The 12,252-nt window shown below is 38.8% G+C and overlaps 1 protein-coding gene across 1 annotated transcript; it reads right to left on the bottom strand.

The window, feature by feature from the left end:
* Positions 1–9,499: 9,499 nt before the first annotated feature.
* LOC131238720 (vacuolar sorting protein 3-like) lies at positions 9,500–12,038 on the bottom strand. Its single transcript, XM_058236329.1, has 3 exons — positions 11,857–12,038; positions 10,911–11,163; positions 9,500–9,523 (listed from the first exon to the last, which is right to left on the bottom strand). Exons 1-3 carry the CDS (start codon positions 12,036–12,038, stop codon positions 9,500–9,502), a joined length of 459 nt encoding a protein of 152 aa, XP_058092312.1.
* Positions 12,039–12,252: the final 214 nt, after the last annotated feature.

The raw sequence follows: 12,252 nt of genomic DNA on the forward strand, positions 1-12,252 counted from the left end.
ACTCGCTCTGAGCCTTATAAACCTGCACAGGAGGAGCACAAAGGAGTCCCTGGCTAGAGCAGGGGACCCTCCGATGCCAAAGTCAGGTTAGGAATCCGGGTCTAAGTGTGTAGTTAGAGCTTAGGGTGTGAGATCATTCGTACTTGTTTCAGTCGTTATGTCCTCTATTTATACCTTTGAGTTGGAGTGGATGTGTCCATTATTCTCGGCACGATCTCTGCTATCAAGTGGGAGATATGCGCGCGCTAATGTTGGCTATTATCCTGAAATAGTTCGCCGGATGACTCTCTACACATGCGTTACTGGAGACTCTTTCGGTCATGTCGAAGCGGGCTTCGCTCAGGACCCTCCGAGCTCATGAACAAGCCACCGGTCGGGGCCGGTGGGTCGGACTTGTAACGGCCATATTCTCATCCGAGCCGGGCTTCACTCACGACCCTCTGAGCTCATGAACGAGCTACTGATCGGAGTCGACGTGTCGGATGTGTAATGACTTCTTCCGGGTTCCGGGCCGGTATCAAAGCTCTGCAAAAGAACTTGGAATCGGGTCGATTCAGATGCATTGCTATCAGTTCAAGGCTCTGCTCATCGATTTTCCTAAGTCCGCCTCTATCGGGTTCGGCTCAAATTTTTCCATAACAATTGCAATTGGATTCGTAGCACATCCAAACGCGGCCTCAGTTTGAATTAGATTGCTGGTACTGTCTATGTAATGTTATTACAGTATACAGTGAGTTTCATGCTTTGGTAAATTCAAATGTTACAGGAATGGAGTATTACGATCACAGCCCTCCCTAGTTTGAGCTGTGTGGGGTCCATGTGATGTGTGAGTGTCATCCAATCGGGCCATCGGATGCGCCTCCTAACGTTAGGTATTGATCCAAAAATTCAGCCTGATCCATAAATCAGGTGAGCCACACCAAAGGGAAGAATAGGGGACACTGGGAGGGTGGCTTCTGCTCGTAGAAACTTCCATTTGGAATGGGGGGCCCACCGTGTTTTTATGTGTCATCTAACCTGGTCATAAGGTGCCAGGATGTAGGAAAACACCGAAACGCAAGCTATTGCAATCTTTGGGTGGGCCACAACAAGTGAATATATAGATTTCACGTGTGATTGTACATTGAACGCCGTGGGCGGGTCCCACCTGTGTTTTTGATAGGGACGACTCTTGGGAATGTGGTGTCCATGTGACTCGCACTAGATACACGGTTTGGAATCTGAGCGTCGGTGGAATCACCAAGTCACGGTTGGTACTGTTAGATGAGCGGTCAGGATTACCGGACTAAGGGCTTCAATTGAAGTGTGAAAAAAATTAAATTATTAAGGGTTATAATTTCAAAGTTGAAAAGTCATTGATCTCATTAGGAGGCCATTCTGATGGATGGCCCGGATCAATGAGCACATTCACCAATTACCATCTGTTCCGATTAACGATTGAAGGGCCTGCAAATCCTAGCCACAGCTTCCATGAGCACATCACCAGGTCAGCAGCAGGTTGATTTGGACAGGGCACATATTGGGCTTAAAATGATTTTAATTTTTTACTTTGGCTGTCTATGGCGCTTGATACACGGGCGCTTAGAAAGTAGCATACGTTAACGTGGCATACATACATTAACCCAAATTAGACCAACTGACCGTTTACACAGTGGAACTCACTGTCACTAAGGGTCTGTTTGTTAACGCTGAAATTTTCCACTTCATGCGGAAACTGGAAATCCTTCCATGTTTAGCAGTGATTGTTAACACAGAATGAGGAAAGTGGTCCATCATTTCATGCTGAAATTTTACGCTGAAATCAGATTGTTTGAACAATCCCAACCAATGATGTGTGGACACTTTTTGTTGAATTAAGACTGGTGGATATTTTTCATACAGACACAGATTGTGTCCAACCCCTACTAAGCCTAGCTCAGTAAAGGTAGGGGCTCTATGGGGGCTCGTCGTGATGTATGTGTTTTACTGGCGCATGCCATTATTTTATAAGATCATTTTGAGGCATGAGCTCAAGAGTAAGATCTAAGGTTTTAAGGAGGCTATACCTATGAAACAATGGGGATTGAATGCCGGTCATTGAAAACTTCCCGGGCCACTGAAGGCTTTTTTATTTTATTTTATTTTATTTATTTATTTATCAAGTAGATATTTGTATTGTCTTTCATTCGGATTATGTAACCTTAATAAGTATTATGGTATGTCATGCTTTAAAATCTGGCATTGGATTATAAAGACTTCGGTCTCGAGTTCCCAAGTGCGAACCTATTAAAAATACAGTTGGGCAAATTGCCACATGCCCATGCAATCCGGTTAACATTCACTCGTGATCGACAATCAAAATAGTTTTAAATTAGTGGCATCAAAAGTTAAATAAAGATAATTAAATTCAAAAATATATAACTAATGTTTAAAATGTATGACTCCAATAATATTGTCCACCCATATAGAAATTACATAAGCTACAATATACATTCAACAAAATCAAATTATTAAGTCCACCCAACTGGGGACTTCAATATATACATGTCCAAAATGAATTAAGTGTAAAGTTTTTTAGTTTTCGCCTAACACTCCTAAAACATTACTGCGATGGTGCAAGCTGATTTAAGCATGTCTGTCTGAGATCTCGGTGATACCTGCATTAATAATATCATCTGGTTAGTATTTTAAAATACTGTTACAGGTTAGAGTGAGTAACTCAATGATACCATTATTCGAAGTTACACATATTATTAGCATATTAAGGCATATGCAATGATATCATTACAAAATAAGCAATTCCTAAGTTTTTTAAATGCATGAATGTCGTAATATGCATATGTATGGCTCGAAAATAACAATAATTGTAACACTTTCATATCAACAATGTCACCAACAAAACAAATAATCATTTAAGCAATGGTTAGCCTTCAGCACAACCCACCAATGTTTGTCATGATATGCATGATTAGCCAAGTAATTCTTATTCCCATTTCAAACAACAGTTTGGCGAATCTAGGATACCACTGTCTTATCGTGGGTCTCTACCCGAATCACATGGCTCGTTACAACATGAGACTACTTCTTACCAATGTCCCTTGATCCAAGTTAGGGCTCATCACCCAAAAGTCCACGTAACCCAATCAAATAAAAGTAGAACTCGTCACCCAAGGACAATCACAACTAGGGTAAAGATTGTCGCTCATGCTCCAAATGTGGCGAAGGTTCACCAACCAAATCTGTAACGCCCTGAAAATCGACACTCGAGTACATAGACTCCAATCCTTGGGTTCCCAGTTATTAATTTATTAAAATGAATGTCCTCATTTAGTTTCGCATTTATTCAACACACGAATAATCAGAGGAGCACAATTCAACTTAGTAGAACACAAAGCGAGGTAAAGATAACAAAAATTCATAAATATATGACTAAGAGTCAAAATACAATTTCAATAGTGGTAATCGCTCAAAATGTGGATTATACAAGTCACAATGAACATACAACAAAATTTACACATAAAGTATGCCTAATCGGGAGATTTAACATATACACGTACAAAACAAAAATAAAAACAAAGTCTTCCAACTTCGCCCGACACTCCCAATGCAATATTGTGAAAGTGTAAGCCAACCCAATCCTATCCACCGGAGGCCTCTATAATACCTGCAATAAAAACTTAGGTGTACGAAATAAAAATATCTTTACTTTTTAACATTAGGTGATTTTGAGGACGAAATTATTTTTAAGAGGGATAAATTGTAATATCCAAGATTTTCATTTTTTTGCATTTCCAAAAACTCTTGAAATTTTTTGCTATATTAGCTCACGTTGTAACTGACTGACCCTTAATACTCGAAGTGAGCCTATACGCAAGTGGTGCTGGTAAGGAACTACATAAATCCAATCAATCGACTGTAGGAAGCCAACGAATCCGCCCGATCACTTAAACATCAAGTTTAATCACGTGATTTGTTCATGGAGAGCCCATCTAGCTGACATATCACTTATCAATTAAGACAACGTACTACAACAAAATAAAGACACCGAAAGTCAAGACAATTAGGGGTTAGATCTTAATTGACAAACCAAACTGACCCAGTATGATTGTAGCCTAAGATTGACAGTTTTGGGTGATTATAATTGAAACATCGTATTCGTGAGGAATGAATAGAATTTTCAATTTTGGAACGGTTCTGAACCGTTCCTGAAATAGGGCGTCGCAAAAAAATTAGGAACGGTTGAAAACCGTCGCAAATTTTCAATATCCTGCCCCAATTTTTGGGAACGGTATTTTTCTTATTTCAGAACAGTTTTAAACCAAAAAACCATGCAACCACGAACAAAAGCCAATAAAATTGTGCATGATACAGTTGGGCTAACATGATACACTCATGCATGAATGGTATCACCCAAAATTGCCATCTCGATTACCATCATACAATTGGGTTGACACCACCACCCAACTGTACAACACAAATCAAGGGGTACCCTTTTGGGGAATTTCCTAAGTTGTGATTGAAGAAATCACATAATAGTTCCAAGCAAAAGCAAGAATGATTTAAGGAAAAAAAAAAAAAAAAGGCACATTCAACAACTTCCATTCTTCCAAAATCTTCTTTCCTAAATAAGCTCTATAACTCGTTACACGCTGCAGCTAGAGCCTTTGCCTTTCCCTCCTGATTTTCTGGCTGGGAATTCTCCAATGTTGCAGCAGCATAGCATCCAAGGCATGGCAGTGTATGTCAAAATAATGAGGAAATAAAGTCTTGCTGCCATCTGTATGAACAAACCTGACAACTACTTTTCTTATTTAACAAACAAATATACAATTTAATGACCTTTTAATATTCATTCTTTCAGGTGCAGAACTGTTGGAATGCAATCTTGACAGTCTCTGGCTCCTCTTTGTTCTAAGATCATCGATGCTAAATTGCAAAACAGAACATCTCTGAACCAGAACAAGGGACTGGACTATCCAAAATCACATTGGAAGATTGTACCAATGGAGCTGTGGTTGATAGATCGTCCAATGTATTTTCTAGATTTTTGCCAGAAAAAGCTTTTGAACCCACATCAACGAGAGGTGATGCTTTCTCCCGACTCGAGACATTCTCCTGTTAATAACAAACTCAAGTTCAGGAACAGCTTTATGCATTTTTTTTTTTTAAAAAAAAAAAGTATAGAACCAACCAGATGCTAGGAAGAACTCCGGAGCTAAAAATCATTCTACCCTATGCTCAAATGATTCTAGAGGATATAACTGTACAAAATCTATGACAAGAAAAAGATCACAAAGTCAATGCACGCTGCTTCAAAAAGTATAAAGGAATAACAAGCCTTGATGCATCAGGACACGAATAGTATCCTGATAAGTTGATTCCATATAAGTGGGTCACAAGGACCCAAACCATTGATCTGATGGGTCCCACCGGAGATTTGAGAAGCCTGAAGGTCTTCCACATTGAAAGATTCTATTGATCCAACATTTGTCCACTTTTCTCAAATGTTGTAGTATATTTTATTAACTATATGCTTGCCTTTGGAACATCCAATCTGGAAGAATTTTTGGGGCATATCCCATCCGTGGTGGGCCCCATCAGATCAATGGTTTGGACCACTGAGCCATGGGCTCTACCAGTATGGAGTGGGTGAATCAGGATATGCATCAAGACCAGTTGTTCCATTTATATGTTTAGAACAGCTGAATTTGAGAAAACGAGTGAAAATACAGATCCACGTACCTCTGCAGACACTATCATCAATGCAGCTTCTGGCCAAAGGTGGAGTTTTCACTTCATTCGGAACATGGAATTCCTTGGAATGCTCTGAAAGTTCGGTTTTATCCATGTCACAGTAGAATCATCACATTCATGGTGACTAAGAAGGGAAACTGAGACTGTAGCATGCATTTCTGGATTGTTTTCCTCACTTGACAAGGAAGCATTTCACTTCTTAGCACTAGCAATTCTGACAATACTGTACAACTATCTTCATGCTTCCTCTTATTCACGGTCACAAACTTGGTAAGTGAAGACTAAACAACTTTTGAACGACTGGATGAATCAACATTTTCGAGATAAATTGAGATGATTCCCATAAATATTGCCATATCACTAGATATTACACATTTCGAGATAAATTGAGAAAATACCTGATTCTTGAGACATTTTTTTTTCTGGTTCAAATGGCTCTCTGGCACCTTTTTTCCAAAATAATAATAATCGCATATCTAACCAAATAAAAAAAAGGAAACATAAATATTAAAAGAAGGCAAACAAGGAGATTGAATTGACATAAATTCCTAATTTATTCTCTTGTTCAGCTAACAATATCAGCAAAAAGTTCTGCACTAAATGATTGTTACATACTTGGTTGTGTTTGGTTAGAAGGTTGGTCATGGGCAGAAGGCAAACAAGGAGATTGAATTGACATAAATTCCTAATTTATTCTCTTGTTCAACTAACAATATCAGCAAAAAGCTTTGCACTAAATGATTGTTACATACTTGGTTTTGTTTGGTTATAAGGTTGGTCATGGGCCCGATGAGCATTGAATCCCTTGAAGCCTAGCAAAACTGCTTAACCTGCAACCAATGTTCGAAATATCGGTATCGCGTTACCTATCGCACCTTTGGGATATAGAAACGTATCGGTTATCGCATGGGATATATCGGTTGTATCGTGTAATGTATTATTGTTGTTGGAAACATTGGAAATTGGTTGATTTTTTCAACGAAATTTCAGTAATTGTTAAAAAAGACAATACACACTTACAAATCAAAACATTACAAAAAACGAGTGCACATAATGGGTTTTCTTTGTATGGGGTCCTAATATATGCCTTGTCTAATTAATTGATCTAAGTATATTCAAAGTCTATTCATATAATTTATAAATGTAAGAAGACATGTGGAAACACAAGCAATACATTCAAAAGCAAAAGAAGAATCACTGGATTAAGTTACATACATGTTTGATTTTGATTTTGATTTTTTTTCAATTTTCCGCAATTTGGTCCTCCAAATCTCGAAATCAAAACTCCCAATCCATGATTTTTCATGCCATGCAAAACACGAAAGCTCATGGATTTGTAACAGTTTGACACTAATTTAACACGATTTATAGAAAAAAAATCGAAAAAAAAAAAAATGTCCACCGAATCGAACATGTGGGATATATCCCACTACTTGTGTGTTTCGTATCGCACAAGTGGGATACAAGATATATCGTGGGATATATCGGCTGATATCGTCGATATTTAAAACACTGCCTGCAACCCACGAAATGAGAGAACACCATAAATGAAAGGACTAAGAAAGGGAAATGAAAATCAATCAATATATTGAAATGATAATTATCCTGCATTAAAAAAAAAAAGAAAAAAAAAAAAAAAGAGTTGTTGAGTATTCAATTTCATATAAATATTGAAAGGTAAACAATCAAATACCAAGAGTTGTTACTTGTTACCATGCAAAGAGTCGATTGGATAATTTCAGAATGCCAACACAACATCAAAGACTCCTTGCTCTTGCGCAAGGTGGTAGCATCATGGAATCAGATTTTAACAGTTCCCTTTGACACATGCCTTGCAAATAAATGTTGAACATTTACCAAAGAAAAAAAACAATAAAAATATGTGCAGGTATGAAAATGTGTGGATCCTACTAGGGCATTACAAAGTACAAACTCAAGATTGTTCACTCCCCAAGTATAGGGTTGTGATGTAGTAATAAACTCGGTGAGACCGAGGTCGAATCCCAAGGAACTGAAACTTGTACGTAATCTGAAACTAAATAGAACTAGAACTAGAATAAGGTGAAATCTAAATCGAATAGAATTTAAGGAATAATGGTGAAATATTAATCTAAAACTTAAAGAATTCAGAGGTAGGAAACTAGGGTGCCAAGGATCCACTTGTAGCGATTGGGAAGTTACCTTGCACTGATTTAGGGACATAACTGGAATCAGAGTCCTATCTTATCCAGTTGGTAAGAAGAGATTTGTCAGATCTCTGAACTTCTCATGAGTCTAATCATCAACAGATAAAATTGGTAAAGATTTGGAAGTGATTCCATCACCTAACCATGCCCAAGAGACTATGACAAACAACAACAATTTACCAAACCCACAGCTAACCACAAGAGAATTGTGAAAGTTAGGAAGGGTTCCATCACCCAACCATGCCCATGAGATGATGGCGAACAACAGGACCTCCTAAGTTCACAATCTTATAATGAAAAGAACATACTCAAAGCTATTGCAGATCTACTGTAATTTGAGTCACAATAAACCATTAAAAACTAAAAGTATTCCTTAATAATCAAATTAGAATCCATAAAAGTTCAATAACCATGAATCAAAGCAAAACTAACACCCCAATCATGCTACAAGCTTCACCTCTTAACCCTAGCTAAGAGGTTTAGCCTAGCAACATGATTAAGCTAAATCCCTTAAACAAAAATAAAATAAACAAAAGAAAAATAAAAAGAAAAAGAAAAAACTCTACTCTCTCTCCCTCGTTCTGTGCTTCACGTCTAGCCCAGATCTGAATGTCTTCTCCCCACGTCCAAAACCTTCTTTTATAGCTGCTGGAGGCGGTGGAGGGCTGTCGCAGCAGCTGTCACAGTCATAACGAAAGCTTTTTCGCAGTCAAGTTCGGAGCTTCAAAACTCCTTACTTTCCTCCCTCAATTTCCAAAGAAACACTTTCCCTTAGGATGTTTTTGAGCCCTATACTGATGGAAGGTTCAGATCTGCCATATGATGAAAGATGGTGGGCCACAACCGCCTGAAAAAGTCGGTTTTAGCGGATCTGCGAAAGCTTTCGCACTCCTTCACTATCGTGATCGGTGGGCCCCATAGAGGTATTTCCGAAAAAATTCACCCCATCCATTACATTCAGGACGAAATTTCAGTCAAGAATGGATGGTTTTGAACGTCCATTGACACGATCCAGAGAAGAAATCACGCTAAGATTTGTTTTGAATGTTGCAAGGCAGTCCACTTATGGCCTCTGTATCACATACGTGTGTACGTATGGGTACAAAATTTCAGCAAGGTTTTGATGTGCTCGAAATCCTCTACACGGTGAATGGATCAGATTGGTCGGACGGGCCATGTAGGTGGCCCACCGACGTCCGCAAGATGGCCCGCTCCGTCCGTTACACGGAAGGCCGAAAACGGCAACTGCCGTTTTGAGAGGATGACGCGGGTCAGCGCCTGCTGACCCAGCTTAGGAGGGCAGTTGCTCGGCGGGCGTGTGTACACTATGTACACACGCTTTACATAGTGTCCACTGTAATGTTCTTCAGAAATCCAATCCGTCCATCCTGTTTATCATCTTATTTAAACCGTTGAGGACAATTTTGAAGCATATCCAGATTGTAGGTGGGCCTCTTTAACATGAATGGCTTGATTTTCTTGGATCCCTGACGTGTAAATCCGTTGATCTCAGTCCTCTGGAGTCTGTCCTTTGTTTTGGTGACTTCGGAGCATCAAATCAATACTTTTAATACTCTTTTTCAGTCAACGCTCCTAATTACACCCTGCAACAAAAACACGATTAAAATATTCCATTAAGCCTTATCATGGATGTAAAATTCGGCAATACTCAGGGTCTGATATGCAATATTCGACCCTTATCAAAGATCACTTAACTACAAACAGAAAACTTCATGGGGACATCATCCGCACACGCATGCCCCCCACCCTACGCACGTACTCAAGGAGGAGGAAGGCTCCACTATGGATCTGGATCGACGACGACATCTATGGAGGACCTCTTAGATAGGAGGTTGTGCTAGGGATGATTGGAGTGGACCCTATCATCATGTGAATCCCACCATTAGATCTCATGATCGAGGCCCACTATCCTAGATGATCTAGAATTTTGAGTTTTGGTTATTATTGTTATTAGAAACATCATGAACGGTTTTAATTGCGTTGATTAGTTATTATGTGTGTTACTTCTTTTTTAAGTTTAAGTTTGAGTGTGCGCACATGGTGTGGCTTTTGGGGTTTAGGGTTTTCTTATAAATAGGCAACCACATACAGGTTTTTTTACCATTGAAGTTTATGAATAAAATTCTGCGTTTTTTCTTCTCTAGTTCTCTAAGTTGAAGAATCTAATTAGGTGCGAAACTTTCCCTTCTTCAAAGGGCTAACTACCATGGTGCGAAGCCACAACTATCTCAAATCGTCCCCACCTCCTACACCCCACATCCTTCATCTCCCACAAGCCATCCCTCTTCAAATTCACCCCTTTTTGTACCCAAGTTTTCCTCTACAGCAAATTTACAGATTCTGGCCTTCTGGGAGGGTTGAAACTTCAGCAGGGCACCGCGCACACCGGACCGCGGATCAACGTGAAACTTGGCATGAGGGTAGACCTCCTTTGGTCGACTAACCCCTATCTGGCCGATTCTAGTTTCGTGGGTCCCACACACGTGCGGACAGGAACCCACACACATGCGTCTGGGCCAAGGCTGTTGAAGCATGGTGAATCCTTTGAATTGGGGAACAATCCTTTGCAAGGATGGATGAATCTACACTCCATTAGGTATTGTTTGGTTTATAATTTTACTTGATCCAGCCCTAAACGTGTGTAGGCCTGGACCCCCATAGATTCCTCTTATTGAATGTTTGAACGTATGTGGGACGTGACTTTTTTTGTGATTATTTAGAAATTGGTATGATCTATAGCTTGAAATCTTGCACCTCATTTAATTTCATGTCCTGCATCAAAACTGCACCATTATTAGCATTCCTTAAGAAAACAAATCTTCTCTATGCAGGTTTGGCAAGATTCTAACTCAGTGGTTAGTACAAGCTAGTTGCATTTGGTCAAAATTATATCATTTAAACATGTTTGTCACAAAATCACAAGCCAGAAGAAAACATATGACATAAAATTTCTTAGGGAATCAGGAATACCAGCTGTGACCAGTGGTTTGGGTCTTGCATTATAAATGGAAAGATTTCAGATGGCTGCATCGTTTCTGACTGCAAGAAATGATTTACAGCATCCACGAAATGCAAGTCAAAAAGTAAGAGAAAGCCCACTTGAGCATGCATAAAGGAAAGCATTTCCTTCGTCATTTCACCTTCACACTCAAGCTCCTCTAGCAAATGGATGGCTTCCTTAAAATTCTTCTTCCTCAACAGATACTTTCCGAAAGCAAATAACCTACATTTGAACAGTTATATTGAAGATTGAATAACCAAACGTCTGTAGTATTTCCATCAGAGAGTTTTGTTGATTATCGCCTATTCAAAGTGAGGCCCATCATATAAATGGTTCAAGTCATTCAAAAATACCAACATCCAAGCGCTAGAGTCCTATGCATCCTATTGCAATAGATTGCAAATTTGCTTCCCTCTCAGATTTTGAATGCATACGCATTTCATACATAAATTACTTTACAATAAAAAATTGTCTGCAAGAGGAATATTTTAATGGTTGGTACATATCTACTGTTTTTAGTTGATTAGTTCTTGTTCATCAAACCTCAAGAGGCCTGGACAGTGATCTCTCCATGTTTAAGCTTACTTTTGCCTTCAGATTCTGTTCCTAGATATTTATCTTCATCTTCAGTTTTTGGTTTTCATGATTTAGATAGTAAGAACTGATCTCTAGCAAAATCGAAAGTCACTAACAATCATACTCTTTTGTGTTCTTATCTGCTAATTTACTGGCTTGCATTATAGTTTATACGTGACTGTTTTCTCCTCTGGATCTCAAACCAGTGACTTCCAGATAACTAAACATCATCTATAATGAAAATAGTCATTTACATTTTACACCAACAAAAGGGACAGATAATCAGTAAGGAAGAGGCAACAAGCAACAAAATGATGTGATAAAGAGTCAAATACATACCAGTCATGAACAGTTCCAAACAAGCCCCGATCATAAATGATCTTCAATTTGCTGGACTCATTGACAGGAACAACATTCATCACCCATACATCTTTATCTTTAAGGGAAGCTGCAAAACTGCCCAGGTTTGAATTCATATCCCTGATATTTCTGAAAGAATTCTTCTCTATTTTAGATTTCATCTACTTCCAGTACTCAGTGACTCTCCAATGCCAAATCTCCTGCATTTCATAAATCTCTCTAAGCAACTCAAATTTCAAAGACTAAAAAGTTCATAGAACCTAAAAGTTCATAAACGCATTTCATAAATTTTTGGTGGTGAAGATAAAACAAAAGGACTCCAACTCGCCAGGCACCTACTTAGAGTAAGAAATGATGAATTTAAATACATGTTAA

This window comes from Magnolia sinica, chromosome 3 (genome assembly GCF_029962835.1).
Source record: "Magnolia sinica isolate HGM2019 chromosome 3, MsV1, whole genome shotgun sequence".
Taxonomy (NCBI): Eukaryota; Viridiplantae; Streptophyta; class Magnoliopsida; order Magnoliales; family Magnoliaceae; genus Magnolia; species Magnolia sinica.